Below are 22,538 nucleotides of genomic sequence, written 5' to 3'. Positions count from 1 at the left end.
GCCCAACGATGTTGAAACAGACATCGTTCTTGTATTCATTGATGTCCCGTTAGTTTTCTTTTCTATCACCACGAGGGCATCATATTGATTTTTTAATGATGTGTTTAAGTGGCTCTGTTATATGACATAGGCACTAGGCCAGCACTTAACCAAAACTGAGTGTGTGCGCGAATCCCCAGGGATCTTCTTAAACTACAGATTCTAATTCCTTGGGTCTCAGGTGCAGCCTGAGATTCTGCCTTTCTAAGGAGCTCCCAGGGGAGACTGATGCTGGTCCAGGGACCACACTTTGAGTCGAGAAGAGTCCAGAGGGCAAAGTTAAGTGACGCAAGGCCCTGCGTGCAGAGTCCCCAGGAATGCGACAGCTGGAAATGCTGGCGGGCTCCGGGTGCTGTGGGCCGTTCAGGTGACACGAGGGAGTGGCCACCAGTGTTGAGATTTTCCCAAGTGGAGAACGCCCCTTGGTGAAGTTCCATATGCGATCGGGTCTGGCGTTCCTTCAGTGCGTCCAGTAGCTGCATTCCGGGGACATGGGGTGTGTATTTCACGCATACGAGATACACCGATACATAGAACGGAGTCACGTTAAAACTAAAGACGCAGGTCATCACGAGCAGATTTTTCGGCCGTGTCAGGGACGTTAGAAAGTCGTGAAGCGGGGCGGAGGGGGCACGCCTGGATGGCTCAGTCGGTCGGGTGTCCAGTTTTTGATCTCAGCTCAGGTCGTGATCTCAGGGTCATGAGCCAGGCCTAGAACCTGCTTTAAAAAAAAAAAAAAAGAAAGAAAGTCACGAAGGGGCCCCGACGCGGGGCTCGAACTCCTCACCGCCAGATCATGACCTGAGCCACCAGGCGCCTGGGTTTTTGTTTTTTGTTTTTTGTTTTTTTTAATGTTGACTTGAGTTGACTTATTTTTGAGGGGCGGAGACTGAGCAGGGGAGGTGCAGAGAGAGAGGGAGACAGAGAATCCCAAGCAGGACGTGGGGCTTGATCCCATGAACCGTGAGATCATGACCTGAGCTGAAACCAAGAGTCAGTTGCTCAACTGACTGAGCCGTCCGGTCAGCTGGATGGCTATTGCTGTTATCAGTGTCACTTACACCATTAGGATTTTCTCATCAGCAGATATAAAAAACATCTTTGCATCCATAGCCTTTAGAGTGACCACCCCAGCTCCTTCCTTTCACAGATGGGGAAACTGAGGCCCAGAGAGGGGAAGGGATTTTCCCCAGGCACCGCAAGCCGATAGCAGCAGTGGGATAAGAACCCAGCTTTCCCGAATCCCACAGATGGCCCCTGCTTCCCCTCCTCTCAGAAAGTACCTCCCCATCCCCGCTGCCCCCCACCAAAGCACCCAATCTGCTACTCCCTTATTAATGGGCACGTCAGATGTCCTGGCCAGGAGAGGCATTACTCATTTGGCTTATGGAAAGGTTCTAATGCTCATGGGAGATAAAACTTCGTGAAGGTTCAGACACTTGTAGAGGAAAAAAAAAATCCAAGACGAGGCATTCACATGCTTTAACAAACAAACAAACAAAAAAGAATGGCAAAGAGAAACCCTCATTCATTCACGAATATGATATACTAAAAAGACATTTCAGTTCTATACGGTGACAAGCCAGGGGACCTGCCTAAGGGGTCTGCCACCTGCATTTTTCCTTTTTGTCATTTCTTAGACCTTTTCCCAGACACACTCTGTGTTTTCCCTTCTCCAAAACATTGACAATATACATAGAATTGTTTCCTTTCTGTTTCTTTCTGTCTCTCCCCCAATTACACCTCCTGTCTTCTTCGACGGCGTCCCCAGCTTTAAATGCCCCCCGCCCAGCTCATCCCGGTGGAAAGTGGATGGAAGCACATTCTGTTTCATTCATTCTACATCGTTCGGTAGCCTCTGTGCCCAGATCCCCCACGCCGGGGTGACCAAAGGGAAGGTAGCGCTTTCCCTGACTCCCGGTAAAACGCTGTGGGTCACAGACCTGGGCAGTTCTTCCTGCTGGACACGGCTGAGCAGGGAGGTCTTTTGCCCAGGTCTGTGTCACCCCAGAATTGACATCTCGGTGCCATAGTTTCACCTGCTCCCTCCCATCACCATGAAACCCAGACCCCAGGAAGAGCACGGAGACATCCGGGACCGCTGAGCCCCACAGTCTGTCCTGCGTGGGGAGAAGAGGGGCCCTCCATTCACGCCCTGATCTTACAGCACCCCCATTCCGTGCCCCCAGGCTGTCCACTGCAACATTTTCTTCACCAAGTGGTGCCGTAGCTTAAAATCTGTGGGACCAGAGGCGCCTGGGTGTCTCAGTCAGTTAAGCGTCTGACCCTTGATTTTGGCTTAGGTCATGATCCCAGGGTCGTGGGGTCGAGCCCCGAGTCAGGCTCTGCGCTGAATGTGGAGTTTTGGGGATTCTCTCTCCTCTCTCTCTCTCTCTCTGCCCCTCCCCCCTCTCAAAATAAATAAATAGACTTTTTTTTTTTTTAATCTGTAGAACCAGAGTCCAGCCCAGCCCTTTCCCAGCTGGGGGACACCTGCCAAATGCCTTTGCCTCTCCGGGCCTCAGTTTCCTCACCTGTAACATGGGCCTGATGCTAGTCCCACCTCCAGCAGAGGTGGTTGTGGGGATTAGAGCCTGGTGACCCAGGGAAGCAGGACCGTCCTCTGCTCCTGGGGGCCGGAGCACGCCCCGGGCAAGGTGGCCATCGCCCCTGGCGGAAGGATGCTGAAGTGATTAGCTGGCAGAGGCACGCGGTGCAGACGGGGTTATGCAACCGGCTGCCTATTCCGGGCAGATGATGCACGTCCCCAAGAGGGAGGGGGGAAGGGGCCTGACTTCAAAGTTTTCTGCCCCTTTTGAGTTCTCCTTGGAGATCGATGTGCGGTGGCCTTGCAGGCTGAGCTCGGAAGGAAGGCTTCACAGCAGACAGGGTCGACAGAGGGAGCGAAACAGGACAGAACGCCTGCAGCCCCTCCATCCAGACAAGGGGCTCCTGGCCCCGGGCGGGAGGCTGACGTCCCCACGAGGTTCACCGTGGTCTCAGCTGCTGTGTTCTTTAGTGTGACCTCTTCACACGGTGGCCGAGGGATCTAGGTTCTCTTTGAAATAGAAATTCACCCGAGCCTGCTTTGTGCTAGGGATAGCTCTCTCTTGTTAGGAAAATCTGGACATATTTTTTGAGGGGCCACCATTCGACCCACTGCCGTCCGCCCTCTGACGCCCCCCCGCCCAAATGTGTGTCCATTTCACGGGCGGCATATACTCACCTCCCCATCCCAGCATCCCCAGAAGTCTAAACCTGTCCGTCACCGCACCAGCTCGGAGATCCTAAGTCTCATCCTCTAAGTCGGGTGTGGGTGAGACTCTGGGTAAGATCCATTTGGGGGCCAAATCCCTGTCCCTCTGTGGATGGGAAACTGGAAGGACAGATTCCCTGCCTCCAGAATACAGTCGGGGGACAGACGTGGGGCAGACGTTCCTATTCCAAAAGAGGGGTGTTGGGAAGGATGAAGGGTCACTGGTCCCAAACAGGTTCTAAACCCAGCGGGTTTAAAACCCGGCCCTCGGCCCGGTAACACGTGTGTTCCTCATAGCGACTCACCACGCCCACCCGGTGACCGTTTAGAAACAGGCTGAGTGATTCGCCGATGGTTACACGGCACATCGGCTCTAGGATCCCCACCGTAGTCCCCAAGTTACAGGCAAGGTTCCGCTGCTATACTCGTAATTTTAAAACAAGGGACCCGGGGCTCAGAGAGGTTAATCAAACCCCAGAAGGTCACACAGCGAGCGAGTGGCTTTGCCGAGACTCAAACCCAGCTCACTCTGGCCCACTCTCGTGACTGAGAAGGGAGAAACCCGGCTGGGCCTGCCCTTCCGCCTCCTAAAAACACTGGACTTTTGCAAGGTAAAATGCAGAACTAAAACGAAGAAGGGTTAGGTGGATGGACGTTTCCAGATCGGGCCTGGGTTGTGGTGCCTGCGATTGCTCCTGATCTCCCAGCTGGTCGACGAACGGTGTGATGATCTAAGTGCTGTCTCTTGCTCGCTTCCGGTGTCCTGAGCAAGCGTGTGGTGGGGACAGCCTGAGAAAACCATTTTCTATTACGACTCGGCTTCTCCGGGACTCCGTTTCCGCATCTGTATAATGGGAGGCATCGTGACCCCAGCCTCCTAAGATTGTTTGAGAAGTTAATGAGCTGACGGAGCCAGGGGCTGGCTCACGCCATTGGCCATGAGGGCGAGTGCCAAGGATGCCCCCGCATCCATCAGCGCTGGGCTAAGCCTTCGGGGAGATCTCAGACTGCTTAGAGAAGCGGGGTGTCAGGTAGGGGTTTAGCAGTATGGGCACCAGAGCCCTGTCGTCTGGGCTCCAAGCTGCCTCTGCCACCAACTGGCTGTGGCTGTGTGGCCTCGGGCCAAGGCCCTTCCTGTTTCCGAGCCTCGGTTTCCTCATCTGTCAAATGGGACTAACAATACTACCCACTTCCCACAGCGATTCTGAGAATCACAGGGGCTGCTTTGTGGAGTCTGGTACACGGGTGAGCTATTATGAGGAGCAGTGGAGGATACAGGAAGCAGAATTGGGGCAGCCTTTCAGGAGCCCCAGAGAGAGAAGTTCTGGATCGTAGAACCCTCTGGAGGGAGAAGTCATTGAGATTGTAAACGACAGACGTCCTGGGGTTTCCAGGAAACGGACTTCACCGGGGCCGGCACACAGGGACTGGGGAAGGATGAGGCCCCTCGTCCGAAGACCGAGGGTCCAGGGGGGCGTGTGAGAGTGAACAGAGCAGACTGGGGGGCCGGGTGCACTTGGCTCAGGCGGGCGGAGCTGGGGCCAGCCGAGGAGGCACCAGACAGGCCCTAGACCCCAGCTGCCTTCCCTGGGGCCACGGCTCCTGGGGGGGGCGGGGGGTGTCTGCCAAGCTAGGGGTGAGTGTGCAGATGAGGGGAGGCAGGGGTCGATGGGCGGTCTGGGCCTGTGGGATTTCCGGGCCGCAGTGTCCTCATCTGATAAATGGGGGCATTGGTTGACCATTTGACGAGAAGCGGCCAAGCGTGTGCCGGGTGCCAGGCCCTGTTCTGACGCTGGATGCACAGCTGTGAACAAGAGAGACAAAAATAAACCACTTGCCTCGCAGAGCTGATGTCCCAGAGGGCACCAAGGTGGAAAATCAGCCGGGACCCTTCACATTTCTGTCTCCTCCCCGCCCGTGCCCCCGAACGCTCAGGTTCTTTTCTTCTCGTGTCCATCTACGTAGTGTTAATTATTTGAGTAACTGAGGCACCAGTCTCCTCCCCGCCGCGTCTCCCTCCCTCTCCACCTCCAGCCACACCAGCCTCCTGAAGCTCAACAAGCCTGTCCCCACTTCTGGACCCTTGCACCGGCTGGGTTCCCTCTGCCTGGGATGCCCTTTGCCCGTCACACCCGTATCCCTGTGAAAAATTACCCAGTTCACTCACCAGCTGTGTGGCCTTGGGCAACAGACTTAACCTCTCTGGGCTACAATGTTCTCATCTGTAAAACGGTGCCAGTCATTACGCCTCGCGGGGCTGAGGACACAAGGGTGGTTAGAGGTCAAGTGCTTAGAACGGCACCTGCGAGCTTGTGTGTTACCGAGGCGTTTGCTGTTATGACTTTTGTTATTTTTTATGTTGTTTACTTGCCTGTATTGAGTGCTCCCCCAAACTGGAATTTTGGGAGGGGACGTAAATACTGCAGGCATGTAAAGCCACGAGGCAATTGTACCCCTAGAGGGCTGGTGTCCCCGTGTCTCCTTTAGCCACTCCAGAAAACACCGTGCGCCCCAGTCCTGCCCAGGAGCTAATGGGGGGCCTGTAGGCTGAATGCAGGCTCTGGCAGAAAGTTGGGGCGGGGTCCAGAACATGCGTTCTATTCCTCTAACTCCGTTTCGGGTCCTTTCTCGTTGGCCTGCCTTCTACAGAGAGAACCAGGGCTCCGGGGTCCCCGTGTCGGGCCCCAACCTGTCCACCACCCGGCCAATCCAGCAGGACTTGGGCCGCCAGGACCCGCCGCTGGCCGAGGACATTGACAACATGAGGAACAACAAGCTGGCCACCGCGGGGTCGGCCGGCGCCCACGACAGCCTCGGCCGCCCCGGCCTACCCCAGAGCCCCTCCAGGACCGGAAACAGCACCGACCCCGGCCCCGTGCCAGCACCGCCCGCCGTGGCCGCGAACCCCCAGAACGCCGCCGGGCGCCGGGCGCCCAACAACCCGGGGGACCCGTCCGACCCCGGCCCCCCCAAGACCCCCGAGAACAGCCTTATCGTCACCAACCCCAGCAGCACACAGACCAACTCAGCAAAGACTGCCAGGAAACCCGACCACACCACGGTGGACATCCCCCCGGCCTGCCCGCCCCCCCTCAACCACACCGTCGTCCAAGGTGAGACCCCCACCCCCCTCGCCTCCACACATCACCGGGCGGGGCACCCGGGGTCCCCGGAGCGGCCGCCTCGGGCCCAGTCCCCGGAGGCTTGGCTGGGGGACCCTGGACAGTTGAGCCTACCTCTCTGCCCTCGGTTTCTTCCTCTCAGAATGGGCATAGACGTGGGTCCCGCCCCCACGGGACTGCCGGGAGGGTTAATATCTGTGCAACTCGGGAGGGTTTAGCGATATTGCCTGCACCCCAAATTCCCAGAGGGGAGCCAGGAAGCCACCATGGATCCTTCTGATGGAAATTGAGGGGGCCTCCCATGATTCCCTAGAGCAGCGCTGTCCAAAAGAAATGCGACACAGGCCACGTGTGCAGTTTGAAGCATTCTAGCATCCATATGGAAAGAAAGAAGGGAGAGAAGGTGGGAGGAAGGAGTGATGTAAAAGAGAAAAAAGAAAAAGGTGAAATGAACTCTAATAACAAGTTGCGTTTAACCCAGAGTGTTATTTATGTGTCCAAAATGCCACCATTTCAACCTATGATGAGTATTTTTCACGTGATTAATTGTCTATTTTACGTTCTTCTTCTGGTACTCTGTCTTAGAAATTCAGTGTGTTTTACACTTACAGCCTTTCGTGGTTCGGACTAGCCACTGTTGCACGGCTCAGGCCTAGACCCTTGAGAGACTGGCAGTTTTTGACCCCCCAGACCCCCCACCATGTGAGACTGGGGTCAGAGGAGCACTGAGAACTTAGAAACGACCCACCGAGCTTGTTATTTCGGAACTAGATGTAACTAGATGGTTCCTCTTACTTGTCAGCTCTGTGTAGGTGATTTCCGTGAGTCTGCTTAATAAACGCCCACCACAGTCCCACAGGGTGAGTCTGGTCATTTTACAGATGGAAATACTGAGGCTCAGGGACACTCCGCCTGCCCACAGACTCCTAGCAAGGTTAGGCTGCAGAATCAACGCTCAGGAGGGTAGTGACGCTTCCCATCAAGAGAGAGGTGTTAATGGGGGGCAAACCCCGCAGTTTGACGAAGAGAGAGCTCAGTATTACCATCTGTAAAGTGGGGCTATCGGGGCTCATGTTACCTGCCTCCAAATGAAGTCCGGTGGGACGGGGGCAGGTTTGTGTTAATATCCTGTGAGGGTCCCACCAGACTCAAGGTTGTCTATCGAGTGGTCGAGTGCAGGGACCACGCTGGGGCCAGGTTCAAATCCGTGTGACCTTAGGCAAGTCACTTCACCTCTCTGTGCCACAGCTGCGTTGTCTGTAAAACGGAGCTTATCAAGTACAAACCTCGTAGGGTCACGTGAGGATTCAACGACATACCGTGGTGCCTGGCACATAGTAGGCACGTTATAAATGTCAGCCCGCTTATTGTCTGCCCTGGGGAGCGGACAGGAGCCCAGAGGCTTGTGGGAAACCACGGAGGGAGCCCTGTGTTGGTTCTTGTCCCCACAGTGAACAAAAACGCCAACCCAGACCCACTGCCAAAAAAGGAGGAAGAGAAGAAGGAAGAGGAGGAAGACGACCCTGGGGAAGACGGCCCCAAGCCCATGCCCCCCTACAGCTCTATGTTTATCCTCTCTACAACCAACCCGTGAGTATGGCCTGTGGCCAGGGCAGGGGCCCGGGGCTCCCACTGGGGCACTCGAAGTCAAGCCAGAGGGCAGGCCCAGATGCAGGGTAATGGGGAGAGTTGCTTCCCAGATCACGATTAGTCCCATAGGGGTGTTTGAGCAGATGAGAAACGGATGCTCTCTTCCTAAGTCCTGTAAGAGAGAAATTTCTCATAAAGTACTGATTTGGGGGGGGGGGGGAAGACCCCTTCCTGCCATCAGCTAGAAATCCTTGTCCTAAATATTCAACTCTACACGGTCTGTAATGTGAGAGGCACCCCTAAGACATGGCTGCCTTGTGCAGTGCGCAACCTGTACCGTCATACCTGGCGGCCCTGGTCCCTGAGCTCTGGCTCCTAACCTGTGCTCCACAAGGATTTGGATTCTAGGCAGATGGTCTCTGAGTTCCATAGCCCTTTGTCTTGGGCATCCTTGAGGAGGAAAGATTATTTAGGGGAGAGACTTATCACATGCGTGTCACGGTTGTTGATGGAGGGTTGCGTTTTTCCGAAGGCTATTCCTTGACACCCTGGTCCCTCAAAGTGCTTCCTGACCAAGAAAACTCACGTCACATAAATTGGGCGGTAACTGCTTTCTGTAACCTGCCTCTTGAGACTCTTGAGTCTCACTCTGCGTGCTTCCTTTTTTATTTGGTTGAAACTATCTATTTTGTTAGGGAAACACTTATGTGGCACTTAGTGCCAGGCACGGTTGTGAGTGCTTTACAAACTGGGGAAAAAAAAAAAATTCTCATAATAACCCTATGGGATTGGTACTATGTGTATGCCCATTTAACAGATGAAGAAACTGAGGCCCAGAGAGGTGAAGTCACCTGTCCGAGTTCATACAGCAAGCAAGTGGGAGAGCCCAAACAGACTGACACCAGCATCCCTGTTCTTAACCACTCAGCCCTGCTGCCCTTCACACAACTTTGTGACATATTTATTAATATTATTAGCTCCACTTAAGAGGTTAAGTACTTAAGTGTTATCCTAGGACCCCATCAAAGGCTCTGATAAGGCCCGCGATTAATCATTTCAGTAACTGATTTTTCTGGAGCCCTTACTATGTGCCAGGCATATATTAACTCTTCGGAGCCTCACATTCTTGTAAGGTAGGCACCATTATTACGGCCATTTCATAGATAGGGCACTGAGGCACAGGGGATAAGTAATTTGCCTAAGGTCACTCAATTAATTAAAAGAAAGAAAGAAAGAAAGAAAGAAAGAAAGAAAGAAAGAAAGAAAGAAATCTGTTTAACCCAGAATTTCCCAATTTTCTTTGACCATAGGGTATTTTATGCATAAAAAAACCCTTTCGTCTCCTGCAGAATCAAGAACAGTATTTCTTCAACTCGTCCCGGGAATCAGGATTTTCCCAGAGGGTTGTTTGGAAGTGAAAGGAACCTATCCACAGGGCCTGTGACTATCTTCCCTGGCCGAGGGCGCCCCCGCCACCTTCTTGGGGCTCCATGAACCCCCGAGAGGGCCCCCAGGGGGAAGATCTTGACACTGGGTGGGGTATAGAACCTTGGGAGTCAGAGAGCTCAGGTGGTGGCAGGTGACAGAAGGAGATTACAGGAGGAAAGGGCTTGGGAGCCCACAGTCTGAGTGGACCCCCGCACACCCACCTGTCCCCACAGCCTTCGCCGCCTGTGCCACTACATCCTGAACCTGCGCTACTTTGAGATGTGCATCCTCATGGTCATTGCCATGAGCAGCATCGCCCTGGCGGCTGAGGATCCCGTGCAGCCCAACGCACCGCGAAACAACGTGAGTCCCGCTCCGCGGGCGCCCTCCTGGCCGGGCCGCTCTGCTAGGGGCCACCTTCCCCTGCGTCCTCAACGCTGCCAGCCAGGCTGGAAGGAATGTCAGGGGTACCCCTGGGCACAGCCCTGGGCTCACCACGGCTTCCGGTGGGGCGGGGAAGCCCTGATTGGTCACGTAAGCTCTTGGGGCCGGGACGTCCCTCGAGGGAGTTGTGACTGTGCCACCTGGTGGGGGAAAGGCGGCCGAGGGCAGGAGGGGCCGGAAGTTGCTGAAATCCCGGGCAGAGGGAGCGAGGCTGGCGTTAGGTGGGGGTGCGCACCCTCTGCCTGGAACGTAGGGAGTACCCAGGCAGGGGTGCTCCACAGGTATCCCCTCGGCCGCGGGGCCTCACCCAACAGACTTCTTGGCTTTGATCTTGGCTTTGACACGAGCTTTGAAAGAGAAAGGACGCTGCTTTTTTTCAATTCTTGTTTATTTTTAGGGGGAGAGAGAGAGAGCCAGTGGGGGAGGGACAGAGGGAGAGGGAGACACAGACCTCGAAGCCGGCTCCGGGCTCTGAGCCATCAGCACAGAGCCCGACGAGGGGCTGGAACCCAGGAACCGTGAGATCATGACCTGGGCCGGAGTCGGACGCTTAGCCGACTGAGCCGCCCAGGAACCGTGAAAGAAAGAACTCTTTTGACACAGAAACACTTTCAGCTGTTTGGAGAGCTACAAGGCTCTCCTTTTAGGGGCGCAGGGTCTGCCATCGGTTCCTGATAACTGAGTGGTGGTTGTGTTCAGAGCACAAGCCCCGGCACTTGGCATGTAAGCTCTCCCAGGTATCCCCATTGGACAGATGGTGAAACTGAGGCTCGGGCAGGTTCAGTGACCTGGCCGAGATCACACGGCGGAATCCCAGTGCTGCCTCCCCTGTCGCTCCTTCTGCTTCCCTCAACTGTGTCCGTTTTTTGAGCACCTACTGTGCGCATGGCTCCCCTTACGTCCTGCCCAGCAAGAATGGGCGCGTGCCTGTGGTTGAGAGGGGAAAGTGAGGCACTGAGAAGCGAGGGCCTGGCAGATTCCACACCGGTGGCAGAACCTCCTTCCCCAGCTCCTTCCTGCCCCCCCCCCATCGCTGCCCCCCTGCCCGGAGCCAGGGGCACATTTTCCGCTGGGAGCCAGGCCCTGCCGCCCTCGCTAAGTAGGTTAGGAGCCTGGTGAGGCTGGCGAGCCCCATAAATCAAGCCTGCCCGACAGCAGCTTACCTTGCACTTTCCCTTCCTTTGCAGGCCTGGCAGGGCCCCTGGGGACCCGAGGGGGGAGCTGGCAGGAAATAATTAGAACACGGCTCCCGGAAGAAACGGGCACCAGGGCAGGGCTGAGGCTGCGCTCTGTTCTCTACGGCCAGCTCTCCCCACCCCCGGGGACTGCAGGGAGCCAGGCCCGGGAGGGGGTGTCCCAGGAGCGGTCAGCAACCCCCCTGCAGACTCTAGGAGGTCAGAGAAGGCTCTGTCACTGGCGGGGGTACCGCTGCGGTTCCTGGACCTGAGGGAGCCCGGCGGGGCTCGGACCAGCCCCACGGGGCGTCTGCAAAGCCTTATCCCGGCCCCTGCCTGCTGCATCTTGCAATTGAAACTTCTCTCCTCGAAGCCCTCCCCTCTTCAAGGGCACTGTGGCCCCACACGGCCAGCTGATGCCCGGGGACCCCCTCCCCCCACGGGGCAGGAAGTGAAGCAAAACCACCCCCCACACCGGGCACATCTCCTCAGTGCCCCCTTTCCCTCCCTCTGAAGTCAGGGTTCACATCCTGGGACATCTGGAGACACATTTGGGTTGTCACGACTTGGGGTGGGCAGATGGGGCGCTACTGGCATCCAGAGGGGTGCTCGGCCCCCTCAGGGGCACAGGGCAGCCTCCGCGAGGGGAATGCGCCAGCCCCAAGGGTCCACGCTGGATAACCCAACCCTAGCGGTAACCAGAATGGACCTCCCTTCTGGAACGAGCTTAGCTACTCTAATTTTCCCACCGGCTTGGGCACCCTTAGGCGCCAGAGTTGGGTGTTGTTGCTCATTTCTGACACGAAAACAGATGGAATAATTCTGTGCCTCTCTTCTGTCACCCAACTTCGTGCCCCCTCCACCCCCCCGCTCCCCAGGCTTGTCAACCTTGGGGCCTGGAGACTCCTTTGGCCGACCTGGTGGGTATGACACAGAGGCTCTCTGGGACTTTGATCTGCGTTTCCCTGGGATAAATGAGCCCGAGCACCTGCTTGGAGTAAACTGAGCCACAGGAAATTGTCATTTGCATAGGGCAAAGGATCAGCACATCCGAGAGAGTGAAACCTGATTTATTGGTCTCTCGGTTTCCTTGATTTCCTCTTGTCCGACTTAATTCTGTTCTCCAGAATTTTTTTTTTAATTTTTTTTTCAACATTTATTTATTTTTGGGACAGAGAGAGACCGAGCATGAACGGGGGAGGGGCAGAGAGAGAGAGGGAGACACAGAATCGGAAACAGGCTCCAGGCTCTGAGCCATCAGCCCAGAGCCCGACGCGGGGCTCGAACCCACGGACCGCAAGATCGTGACCCGGCTGAAGTCGGACGCTTAACCGACTGCGCCACCCAGGCGCCCCCAGAATTTTTTTTTTGATAAGATTTTATTTTTGAGTAATCTCCACACGCAGCGTGGGAGCTCGAACTCACAGCCCCTCAGTTCTCCAGAAGTTGATTCCCCTGACCACCTGGCCTGCCCCTCCCCCACTCCCCTCATTCCTTTTTTCTTCTCTTCTTTTCTTGTTTTAATTTTTTTAATGTTTATTTATTTAAAAAAAATTTTTTAACGTTTATTTATTTTTGAGACAGAGAGACAGAGCATGAACGGGGGAGGGTCAGAGAGGGAGACACAGAATCTGAAACAGGCTCCGGGCTCTGAGCGGTCAGCACAGGGGCCCGACGCGGGGCTCGAACTCACAGAGTGCGAGATCGTGACCTGAGCCGAAGTCGGCCACTCAACCGACTGAGCCACCCAGGCGCCTCTAATGTTTATTTATTTTTGAAGGAGAGAGAGACAGGACACGAGTGGGGGAGGGACAGAGAGAGAGGGAGACACAGGCTCCGAAGCAGGCTCCGGGCTCCGAGCTGTCAGCACAGAGCCTGACCTAGGGCTCGAACTCACGAACCGTGAGATGGTGACCTGAGCCGAAGTCGGACGCTTAACTGACTGAGCCACCCAGGCGCCCCCTCTCTGCTTTCCATTCATTGCTTTATGTAGCAATTAATGAGCAAATAGTATGTGCCACGCACAGAGCTAAAGGTCAAGGATTGACAGGGTAGGAGATGGTCCCTGCCTTCCCAGAGCTCACAGAGCGCCAGGCCTCTGGCCCTGCTGAGCCCTCCGCCCGGTGCACCTGAACTGCTCTCTCTGCACCCAGATCCTTCCAGCCCCTTGCACCTGCCACCCCTCCCCCCCGCCCCCCACTCAGGGAGCCAGCCATCCTGGCCACTCTGGGCCCTGATGGCCCTTCAAGCCCCACGCGTAACGGGAACGTGAGGTGTGACCACACAGATCCCCAGGACCCTTCCAGCTGCCCATGCATTCATTCCGCAAACATTTCTTGAGTGCCAACTGTATGCTTGAGCCTGTGTGATGAGCTGGAGACACTACAGGCATAGCCAAACGTCCCTGGCCGCGTGGGGCTGACCTCAGGTCAGGAACGTGGACGATGAGGTTACTGATGACTATAACAAATTACAACAAATCGTTCGCAGGGGCGGGTGGTTGGTCTGGTGATGAAAATTGTGAGCGCCAGGAAGTAGGACTTTAAACAGGCAGTAGGGGAAGGCTTCGCCGAGCAAGTGAGAGTTGAGCCAAGCCATAAAGAGGGAATCGGGCAGGACATGGGGAAGAGCATTCCAGGCAGAGGTAACCACCTGTACAAAGGCCCTGCGGTGAAGACGCCCGGAGTGACAGGTGTAGAGTGAACAAGGGACGGTGAGTGGAGGTGAAGGCATAGAGGTGACCAGGCAGATCGTTCGGGGCCTCGGGGGCCACCGGGAGGACTTTGGCTCTTAACCTCAAGTGAGATCAGAGCCGTAGAGGTTTCTAGGGCAGAGAAGGACCCTAACCGGAGTGCGGTGCTCACGGGCGCCCTCTGGTGGTGGTGCTCAGTAAATATCAGCCCTTCCAACGGGCACTTGCTGTGTCCCCATAACCACATCCTCCTGCCAAGGCCACACCAGAGCCGTGCTATGGCATGGCCTGGAGAGGGGCCAGGCTGCAGGCCGTCGCTCAGCCAGGTGGAGACCACCCAGCCCTGGCCCCGCACGAGGGAGTGGGGGGAGGGAGGGGTGCAGGGAGAATCCCCCCACCATGGTGAAGATGTGGCCGCAGATCTGCTGGGGGAGACCACGGTGGTGAGTTTGATCCCCCCCCATCCAGTGTCTGGCTTAGAAGGCCGGTCATGTTTAGGACTTCTCACCTAGGAGACCCAGCAGGTCAAGGGCGTGGGGAGGTCAGACCGGTCGCCAGAAGGGTTACAGTCCTCCCTGAACGTCCCTAAGATCACCTTTCCTTTATATTGAGCTTTGGCCAAATTAAAAAAAAAAAAAAAAGGCGCCCTTCCCTTGGGTAAGCAAACCACCCTGAGTGGTTTTGTTAGGACTTTTCTGCCATCTGCTGGACAGTTTCATACACAACGTACTAATGTGCACTATGAGACGGGGTGGGAGGGGCCGTTGTACAGTGCCCACCCTGCCCAACTGTATGTGGCAGCCGTGTTTCCCCCTCTGCTTGGAGAGTCTGTTCCTTGGGGACTTTGCTGGAGGCCACACACTCCAGTGGGCCTTTCCTAGGTTCCTGGGGACTCTGCTGGAGCAAGCCAGTGATCTGCTGCCCCTTTGCTTTGATCCCCTACAGGTGCTACGGTATTTTGACTACGTTTTTACAGGAGTCTTTACCTTTGAGATGGTGATCAAGGTGAGTTCTGAGAGAGCCAAGATCCAAGGGAAACTTCACTCTCAAGAATGCCACCCTGGCGCAGGTGGCTTCCCCGGGGGGACTAGAAACGCCTGGTGTGTTGGAGTGAGAACCCAGGGCGGAGAGATGAGAGCAGGGAGGCGACAGGGACAGATCCGGCGGGGCCTTGTGGGCCACGGGGAGACCTTTGGCTTTTACCCCAAGTGAGGTGGGAGCCATGGAGGGGAACGAGACAAAGAGGAGTGACGGGGGGCATCGAGGTTTGGACCTAAGAACCAGCAGGCTAGAACTGCCCTTGGTGAGACGGGGGGGTCCACCGGGCTCCCCTCCGCGTGTCCCCTCCTGGTGCCCTTCCCCCCAGAGACTGGAAGGGTGGGGACTGCTCCCCCAAGTGGGACGAGGGACCCGAGCACCGTCTCTTCTCACCCCTAGATGATCGACCTGGGGCTCGTCCTGCACCAGGGTGCCTACTTCCGCGACCTCTGGAACATTCTCGACTTCATAGTGGTCAGTGGGGCCCTGGTGGCCTTTGCCTTCACGTAAGTCTCCTCCTGAGGTTTCCGCTTGCCTCTCTGCGCCCCGCCCCCGGCCGGGGGCTGCCCGTTGGACCAGGGAACGTGTTCTCAGGGCGTAGAGACGGGAGAGTGGGCTCTGGGAGGTGGGGGGCGGGGGGGGGGGACATCCGCATGCTACGCCAGGAAGAGCTTCGACTGGCTTTTGCATGACGTCCCCTGTGGAGAAGGAAGACAAGGGACCCCACCTTCTGCCTCCTCGCGCAGCCACGTCACTGGCCCCTCGCTCTGCTGCTTTCGGTAGAATAGCCCCGCCGGGACATTTCATCTTCCCTCTGCTCTACAAGCTCCACCCCAACCGCTGTCTCTTTGAGACCCCCTCAAAAGAAAATCAGGAAACGAATGTGCATGAGAATTCGGACCCCCCCCCCCCACCCTGTGTCTGCAGGCTCAGTAGCTGTGGACCTGGTGACTCCCCTTGTGTGTCCTTCACGTGTCCCGGCAGGTCCTAAGACTCTCTGCCCTCTGAAAGGCCATGCATCGTTGTGCAACTCCGAGATGGCCCCTGGGTCGTGGGTAGCCATCCCAGAATGGCACCCAAGGGCCGGGCAGCCATTCTCTCCAAGATGGCACCCAAATTGTGGGGACCCATTCCAAGATGGCTCCTGAGCTCTGGGAAGCATTTCGAGGTGGTACCCAAGGGCTGAGCACCCGCGAGGTCTTAGGGCCCCGAGAGCGAACTCGGCAGTGCGTTCCTTAAGTTCTAGACATTTGGCGCAGGTTGAGGAGACCTAGCCGGCCCTTCACCCCCAAGTCTTCTTGGCGGACCCTGTGTGTGCCCACCGCAGTGGGTCAGTCCCAGAAAGGAAAGTCTCAGAGGGGTTCCCACCCGCCTCACCCCCACAGTGAGAAATCAGAGGCTTCCCTCGTGCCTCTGCTCCCTCGCGTCCTTCTCTCGGGGTTCTTGAATGGCCCCCCAACCCAATAGTGAAGACTCCGTTTGTCAGGAGGCCAGAGCGGTGGCTCCTTTCCAATTTAAGGACCAAAGCGGGCCCCGCTCGGATTCTCCCCTGGGGACACAATACGGTCAAGTTGTGTCAGAACAGCAAGAAAGTTCCAGGGTTCCGGACGGCTCCAAGCCTCTGGAGCCCTACGACGAGGGTCCCGGGGCTGATTGTATTTCTGACTCTGGCCAGACTTCCCACCCCCTTTCCCCTTTTCCTTCCACTCTCTTTTCCTCTTTCTAGGTTTGCTCGTCTTCCACCTCGTCTCCTTTCTCTCTCCTTCTTCCTCACTCCCTCCGCCTCCCCCCCCTTTTTTAAATGATTATTTCAGTATTAGAGCAGTCGAGATTTTGTAAAAATCCAAAGTGTGGCTACGTTATTAAAACGGTCGACACTTTTAAAAAATGAAATAAGTAAAATGCACAGCGAATGAGGGGAGAAAGATGGCCACAAATAAGACAGGGAATCGATGGCCTTCATATGTAAAAAGCAGTTGCAAATCACTAAGAAACCTGAAACTCAGTAGATACGTGGGCAAGGGAAGGGATATGAACAGAAATTTTGCAGAATGCTGACAGCTAGTAAAAATGAAGAAAATTTCGCCTCCTTGGAATTTGGAGAAATATAAAATACAAACAGTACAATTTTTTTCCTATCAAGATAGCACCAGTTTTCTTCAAAAAAAAGATTTTTAGGGGCGCCTGGGTGGCTCAGTCGGTTAAGCGTCCGACTTCAGCTCAGGTCATGATCTCGCAGTCCGTGAGTTCGAGCCCCGCGTCAGGCTCTGTGCTGACAGCTTGGAGCCTGGAGCCTGCTTCAGATTCTGTGTGTCCCCCCCCCCCCCCCCCCCGTCTCTCTGGCCCTCCCGCACTCGTGCTCTGTCTCACTCTCTCAAAAATAAATGTTAAAAAAAATGTTTTTTAAAGATCTTTGAAGTATATATGAGAAGGTAACGAAATACAGTCATTCCTCCCTGTGTCAGCTATTTGAGCGATTCCTCCAAGGTGGCTGGAGGGCCCCACACTAGGTCCAGGGAAAATTTCAACTCAGAAGAGCCAAAACGTCTTACCTCCCTCAGGCTAGAATGAATCTGTCCCCCCCCCCCCCCCCCCCACTGCCGAGATAACCTACCTGTGTCTCCACCCCTGTCTGTCTCTGTTTTCTGTCTCGGATCCCCTGCCCTGCCCTGCTTCTGTGTCTTTCTTCCCCTTTCCCCTTTTTCCTCTTCCTTCTGACTTGCCTCCCTGGCTCTTTCCCCTTCCGTTTCTCTCCCTCCCTCCCTCCCTCTTTCTGTGCGCCTCTCTCCTCCCCCCCCCCTGCCGATTTTCTCTTCTCTGTTTATCACTTTCTGTGTCTCTCTGTTTCTCTTTGCCCACCCAGCCCATTCAGCGTGTGTGATGTGTCTCCTCTGTCCTTCTGTCTCGTTCATATTCTCTCTCTCCCTCCCTGTCCCTCTGTCTCTCCCTCTCCCTCTCTCTCCCCCTCCCCGGGCCCTGGCCCTTATCTTCCGGTCACGTGGGCCTGACCATCCATGTAACCTGGGCTGTGTGGCCTGGAGAAGGCGGACCCTTCGGCATACGCTCGGGCATCAGGAGACCCGATCCCCACTATACTCGGAGCAGCAGCGGTCTTTGTGACAAGGGAGGGCAAGTTTGGGCGGGCACCTCTTCCATACTTCCTCGAGCCCTCCAGGATGAGGTCTTTCCAACAGTCCCCAAGTCTCCTAGGGCTCAGGAGGTGACGGGGACAGGGACAGGGGTGAGCACCTGTCGGCCACATCCCCCTGCCCACACACACACAACCACCGCTTGGCCAGCTGTGCCCTGGGTGGTGAATTTTGCCCTCCGCGGCCACCACTGGGTGTAGCACAGAAAAAGTGGCGACTGACGCGTCAGCTCACCCTTGACCTTGGCGCTTTCCTCCCAGACCTCTGTCCGCAGCAAATGCTTCAGTGCTGAAGGAGCCTCCCCCTCCCTCCCCCCCCATTCCCCCGCCCCACCTCCACCCCCCAGTTTGGCCTCACAGTCTGGGGAAGGGGTAGCCTCCGAAAGACCGGGGGCTTTCAACCATAGGACGGACTTTGGCCATAAAGAGCTGGTAATTCACAATATGCTGTTTCTAGGATCCCCGAAGCTACAATCAGTCTCTGCAGTCTGCAAAATCAAAATTATTTTTTCCACCAAAAATCAATCCGCAGAGTGGATTCTTTGTGTTGCAAAAGAATCTGCTGGAGGGAGCTGATTTTCGTTTTGAATTTTCATTTTAAATATGAAGTTATCCAAGGGCATTCGCAACGAGCCTCCAACTCACAGAAATCTGGCAGAGCACGTTTGTAGCGAATCTTTTCAGCTGCTTCTGCGAAGTTGCTTCAGGCACAAAGCCAGCCAGCCCGTGACCTTGAAAAATCCCTGTTTTGAATGTTTGGCTTCTTGTTTTGGGTTTTGGTGGGTTTTTTTTTTAAACCCTGTGCAAGGAAAAGGTCCAGACTGGGATTTAAGGGCATCCCATGAGCCTCGATGGGCTCCAGATCTCACAGCAGCTGGGGGATGTGAGATTTTGCCAGTGGGATCCTGACAAGGGCCGGCAACTCTCGCGGGGTTTTGGAAGAGCTGACCGTCACAGGAGCACCTGTCTGTGGTGGCCATGGGGGGGGAGAGGCGGACCCTCGGGCCCCTGCCACACCCTCCCTACCTTGCCGCAGACACTCCATCGGGTGCCGCCATCTCTCTTTCAAGGCAGGGCTGCAGGCCTGGGGCAACCGGCCAAGCACCTTGATCAAGCCGCTCCTGCATGCCCGGGGTTAATCCGCCAAAAAGCCAGACAAGGAGCCCCCAGGCTGCTGCTTTCCTCCCCGGAAACGTTTCAGAATCCTCCTCCTGGCTGCAGGGTTCTGGCCTCTTGCCTGAGAAAGTCCCTGTAAGGACTTTGCTTATGGCCTTCCCTTGTTACTACATGGATGTCAACGTTGGCAGACGTGGGGGTCTTAGCCTGAGTGCCCAACCCCAGAGTCTCCTGCTTCCCTTTCTCCCTGGTCCTGTACCTCAGTTTATCTGCCCTGTGCCATTTTCTCGTAGACAAGGCTGAGAACCCCAAACAGGTGTTAGAGTAGTCTCGTTGCTTTAGAAAGAGGTTCCTGGAAGCCTGTCCGGTTTGTGTCCAGTGTGCAGGCCCCTTAGCCTGCTCCGTGCCTCGGTTTCCCCATACAATAGAAAACCCCTCACCACCGCCTCCTGTGGGAAGCTGTCTCATGATCCCCATTCTGTAGATGAGGCAATTGAGGCCCAGAGGGCGTGTGAAGGGAAGCGAGTCTGGCACGATGGCTGCCGTGGGCCTCGGCTGTCAGACTCAGGGCTGCTGCCCGCGTCCCAGCCCTGAACCTGGAAGCTTCCACCAGTGAGCCGGATGGCACTTGACGGCCTAGCCAGCCTGGGTTCCTCGAGAGTCGGGGGAAGGGGACACGAGCCTGCTCGGAATCTTGCTGTTCTGGCCTTTTGGGGTGGAGGCAAGGATTCTGCCTCAGCGCTGTGATTGTGGCCCCGTCTCGGATGTGGGGGAACGATCCCTGTGGTCCTCCAAGGGATGTGTCGAAGCTCTGCTGATGGTCTCCACCCCTCCTGCATCTCACCCAGATCTGTGTGTGTGTGTGTGTGTGTGTGTGTGTGTGTGTGCGTCCTGCTCCTTCTGTGGACTGCGTGCCGTGTCCACGTGACCGCCATTAACACAGCATCTCATGAGCCATCACACATGATATCATGCTCTGTGCCCATGCATCGGGGCGGCCACCTGACACTTCTCAGCAGCTGGCGGATCACGATCCTGCCCTCACTGCCAAGAGTCCATCTGGCGCCGCCCCTCCTCCCTCAGGGCAGGCCGGCACAGCTGGCAGGGCGCCTTGATCAAGCCACTCCTGCAGGCTCGGGAGCCAAACCGCCGGGAAGCCAAAGGAGGAGCCCTCAGGCTGCCACCTTTCTTACCCTACCCTCAAAACAGCCCCTGCACCGAAGGCATTATTTTCCTTGTGTGTGCTAAAACGGAGAGAAGATATGAGCCCGAGATACATGAACCGGGGGCTTGAATCTCACTGGGTGACCTTGGGCAGGTCGCTCCCCCGCTCTGGGCCTCAGCTTCCTCATCTGGAAAACAGACATAACGGTGCCACCTTCCCACAGGCACGGGGACCTTCAGAAGACTCCCATGTTAGGCAGCGGGTTAGGCAGGAGTCACTGTCCTTGAAAGATCTGTCAGCCGTCCACGAAGAAGCGACACGATTCCATGTGCGCAGCGATTCCTAGATACGCTGAGCTTTGAGAACCCCTGAGATAGAATAAAAAGGGGGGGCGGGGGAGGAAAAACCCCATCGGGAATATTCGTAGGCATTTAAGCCGTTCTGTTGTTAGAAACACCACCAACTTCGAGAGGGGCGGCGGGAGGGGGATCCTGGACAGTGCTCGCCCAGCGGCAAGGCTTCCATCCGCTGACGCAGTCGGGTCTCTCGGCCTCGACCTCCCGCCATGGTCGGAGGGTCCTACCGAGGCCAAGCCTGAGGCCAAAGAGGAGTTGTGCGAAGGTGGCTTCGTCTAGGCTCGCGTTTTCTCGGGACTCCTGAGAGCCGGCTCTAACCACAGCCCACATCGGAACCCTCCACTGACCTCCCTGTCCCTCGTCACGTAGGGGGTCCAGGCAAGGCCGTGGCTATTGTGTGTCAAGCCCCAGAATCCCCCGGGTCTGTTTTGCAGATGAGGACGGTCCTTAGAGGCAGAGCTGGGGTCCAAACCCTGGTGCTCCCGACTCCAAAGCTCCCAACTGGCAAGCCGTTCTAAAACCTCCCAGCCCCGGGACCTCTGGAGGAAAGGGCTTGCTTTCTCCAGCTCTTGGCAGTGACCTTCAGGGGCGCATTCGCCTTCGGCAGTTGACGACTCTCTGGCTGTCCAGCTGCTTGGAAATTTGGCTTTCTCGGTGCGGTTGGGCAGTGCTGGGAGCCTGCCGAGGGCAGGGGACCCAACAGGGGCTTCCAGATGGAAGGATGGACGTCGGCCAGAGCCGCAAGCCTGAGGCTGCCGCCCCCGCCCCAACCCAGTGCCCGGGTGGGGCAGGGGGCGCTCAGGTGCGCGTGCGTGTATGTGTGTGCTCTGTGTTCTCTCTTCTGAGGCCGCTTACGATCTGTGTCTCCCACCAACGCCACCTCACCAGGAGCAGTACACGGTAAAGTTCTCTCTCTCTCTCTCTCTCTCTCTCTCTCTCATTTTGTCTCTCGTTCTCTGTGCTCTGGTGCAGCCACGTTGGTTCTGGGCCTCTTTCCATGGCCTCGTGTCCTTGCTGCTGTCCTGTTTTTTGCAGTGACCAGAGCCCCCCCTCGGTCTCTCCCCAGGGAGGGGAGCCCTCAGGGGTCTTGGCAACTGCTTCCCATTGCAACCCACCATTAGTCTGGTTCTTGGCAGAGATTAGAAGGGACGTGAGGGAGGGGGGGGGCCTCCCCAGGGGCTCCCTTCAGCCAGGCAGACAAGCACGGGGAGGTGATTCACGAAGGAGTAAGCGTGTCCAGACCCCGAGATGGGAGAAGGGTGGGAGAAGGGAGAACGAACATCTACACTCTCAGCAAAGTGGTTCAAGAAGCGGGTGGTTTTCGGTGAGAACGCCTTGATCAAGCCACTCCTGCATGCCCAGGATCCAACCCGCCAGGAACACTCCTCAGTGCCTCCGTAAACAAGATTGTTTCTCAGCCTGGCCAGAGGGCACACAGCGCCTTCTGGGAGAGAGGGCCCCCTGATGGCCGGGGAGTCACTTTCCGAGGAGTGGATCTGCCCACGGGAGTCCTGCTTCCAAATGCCAGGCCTTCGGCACTTCAGGATTTTAGCCGGTCCCGCTTACGACCTAGATGCCCCCTTGCTTGATGTTCTAGTACGGAGACTTCCGCTCTTCCCAAAGCAAAAGGCCTGAAAGACGCTTGGGGAAGAAATAGCCGTCTCCCCGTGCGATCCAAATTGTGTCCCTGTCCTGCTTCAGATTATCTCAGTGGCTCTCTCGACGTGCATCTCGTATTTCAGGGGCACGGCCTTGAGATAACGGTGACTTTGGGTTTCACAAGGGGAAAACGTGTTCCAGCGGGATCCTGGAGCATGGCTGTGCCCCGCAGGGTTAAGCCCAGTTCCCGCTCTTTATTCCCTGAAAAATGAAGAGAAAAGAGATCTTTAAAAAAAAAAGGGGGGGGGGGTATCCAGATAGACCATGGGAGGGGTCTCTGGGGTTTTACACCTGACCCACGAGGTAACTC

At 56.2% G+C, this 22,538-nt stretch overlaps 1 protein-coding gene across 14 annotated transcripts in view; it reads left to right on the top strand.

Moving 5' to 3' along the window:
• CACNA1A (calcium voltage-gated channel subunit alpha1 A) overlaps window positions 1-22,538 on the top strand; it is a 213,245-nt gene that overhangs the window by 141,783 nt on the left and 48,924 nt on the right. For 9 of the 14 annotated variants that reach the window (XM_043586739.1, XM_043586749.1, XM_043586742.1 and 6 more), the window contains exons 20-25: window positions 5,945-6,408; window positions 7,869-8,007; window positions 9,669-9,798; window positions 14,692-14,751; window positions 15,184-15,290; window positions 21,458-21,469. In XM_043586739.1, coding sequence (XP_043442674.1) covers window positions 5,945-6,408; window positions 7,869-8,007; window positions 9,669-9,798; window positions 14,692-14,751; window positions 15,184-15,290; window positions 21,458-21,469 — 912 coding nt within the window. The remainder of the gene's footprint in view (window positions 1-5,944; window positions 6,409-7,868; window positions 8,008-9,668; window positions 9,799-14,691; window positions 14,752-15,183; window positions 15,291-21,457; window positions 21,470-22,538) is intronic. The other 5 variants (XM_043586748.1, XM_043586747.1, XM_043586745.1 and 2 more) reach the window with 1 other exon arrangement.

The sequence above is a fragment of the Prionailurus bengalensis genome, chromosome A2, assembly GCF_016509475.1.
Source record: "Prionailurus bengalensis isolate Pbe53 chromosome A2, Fcat_Pben_1.1_paternal_pri, whole genome shotgun sequence".
Lineage (NCBI taxonomy): Eukaryota > Metazoa > Chordata > Mammalia > Carnivora > Felidae > Prionailurus > Prionailurus bengalensis.
Note: the sequence above shows the minus strand (reverse complement) of the source record. Positions and strands in the feature narration are given on the sequence as shown.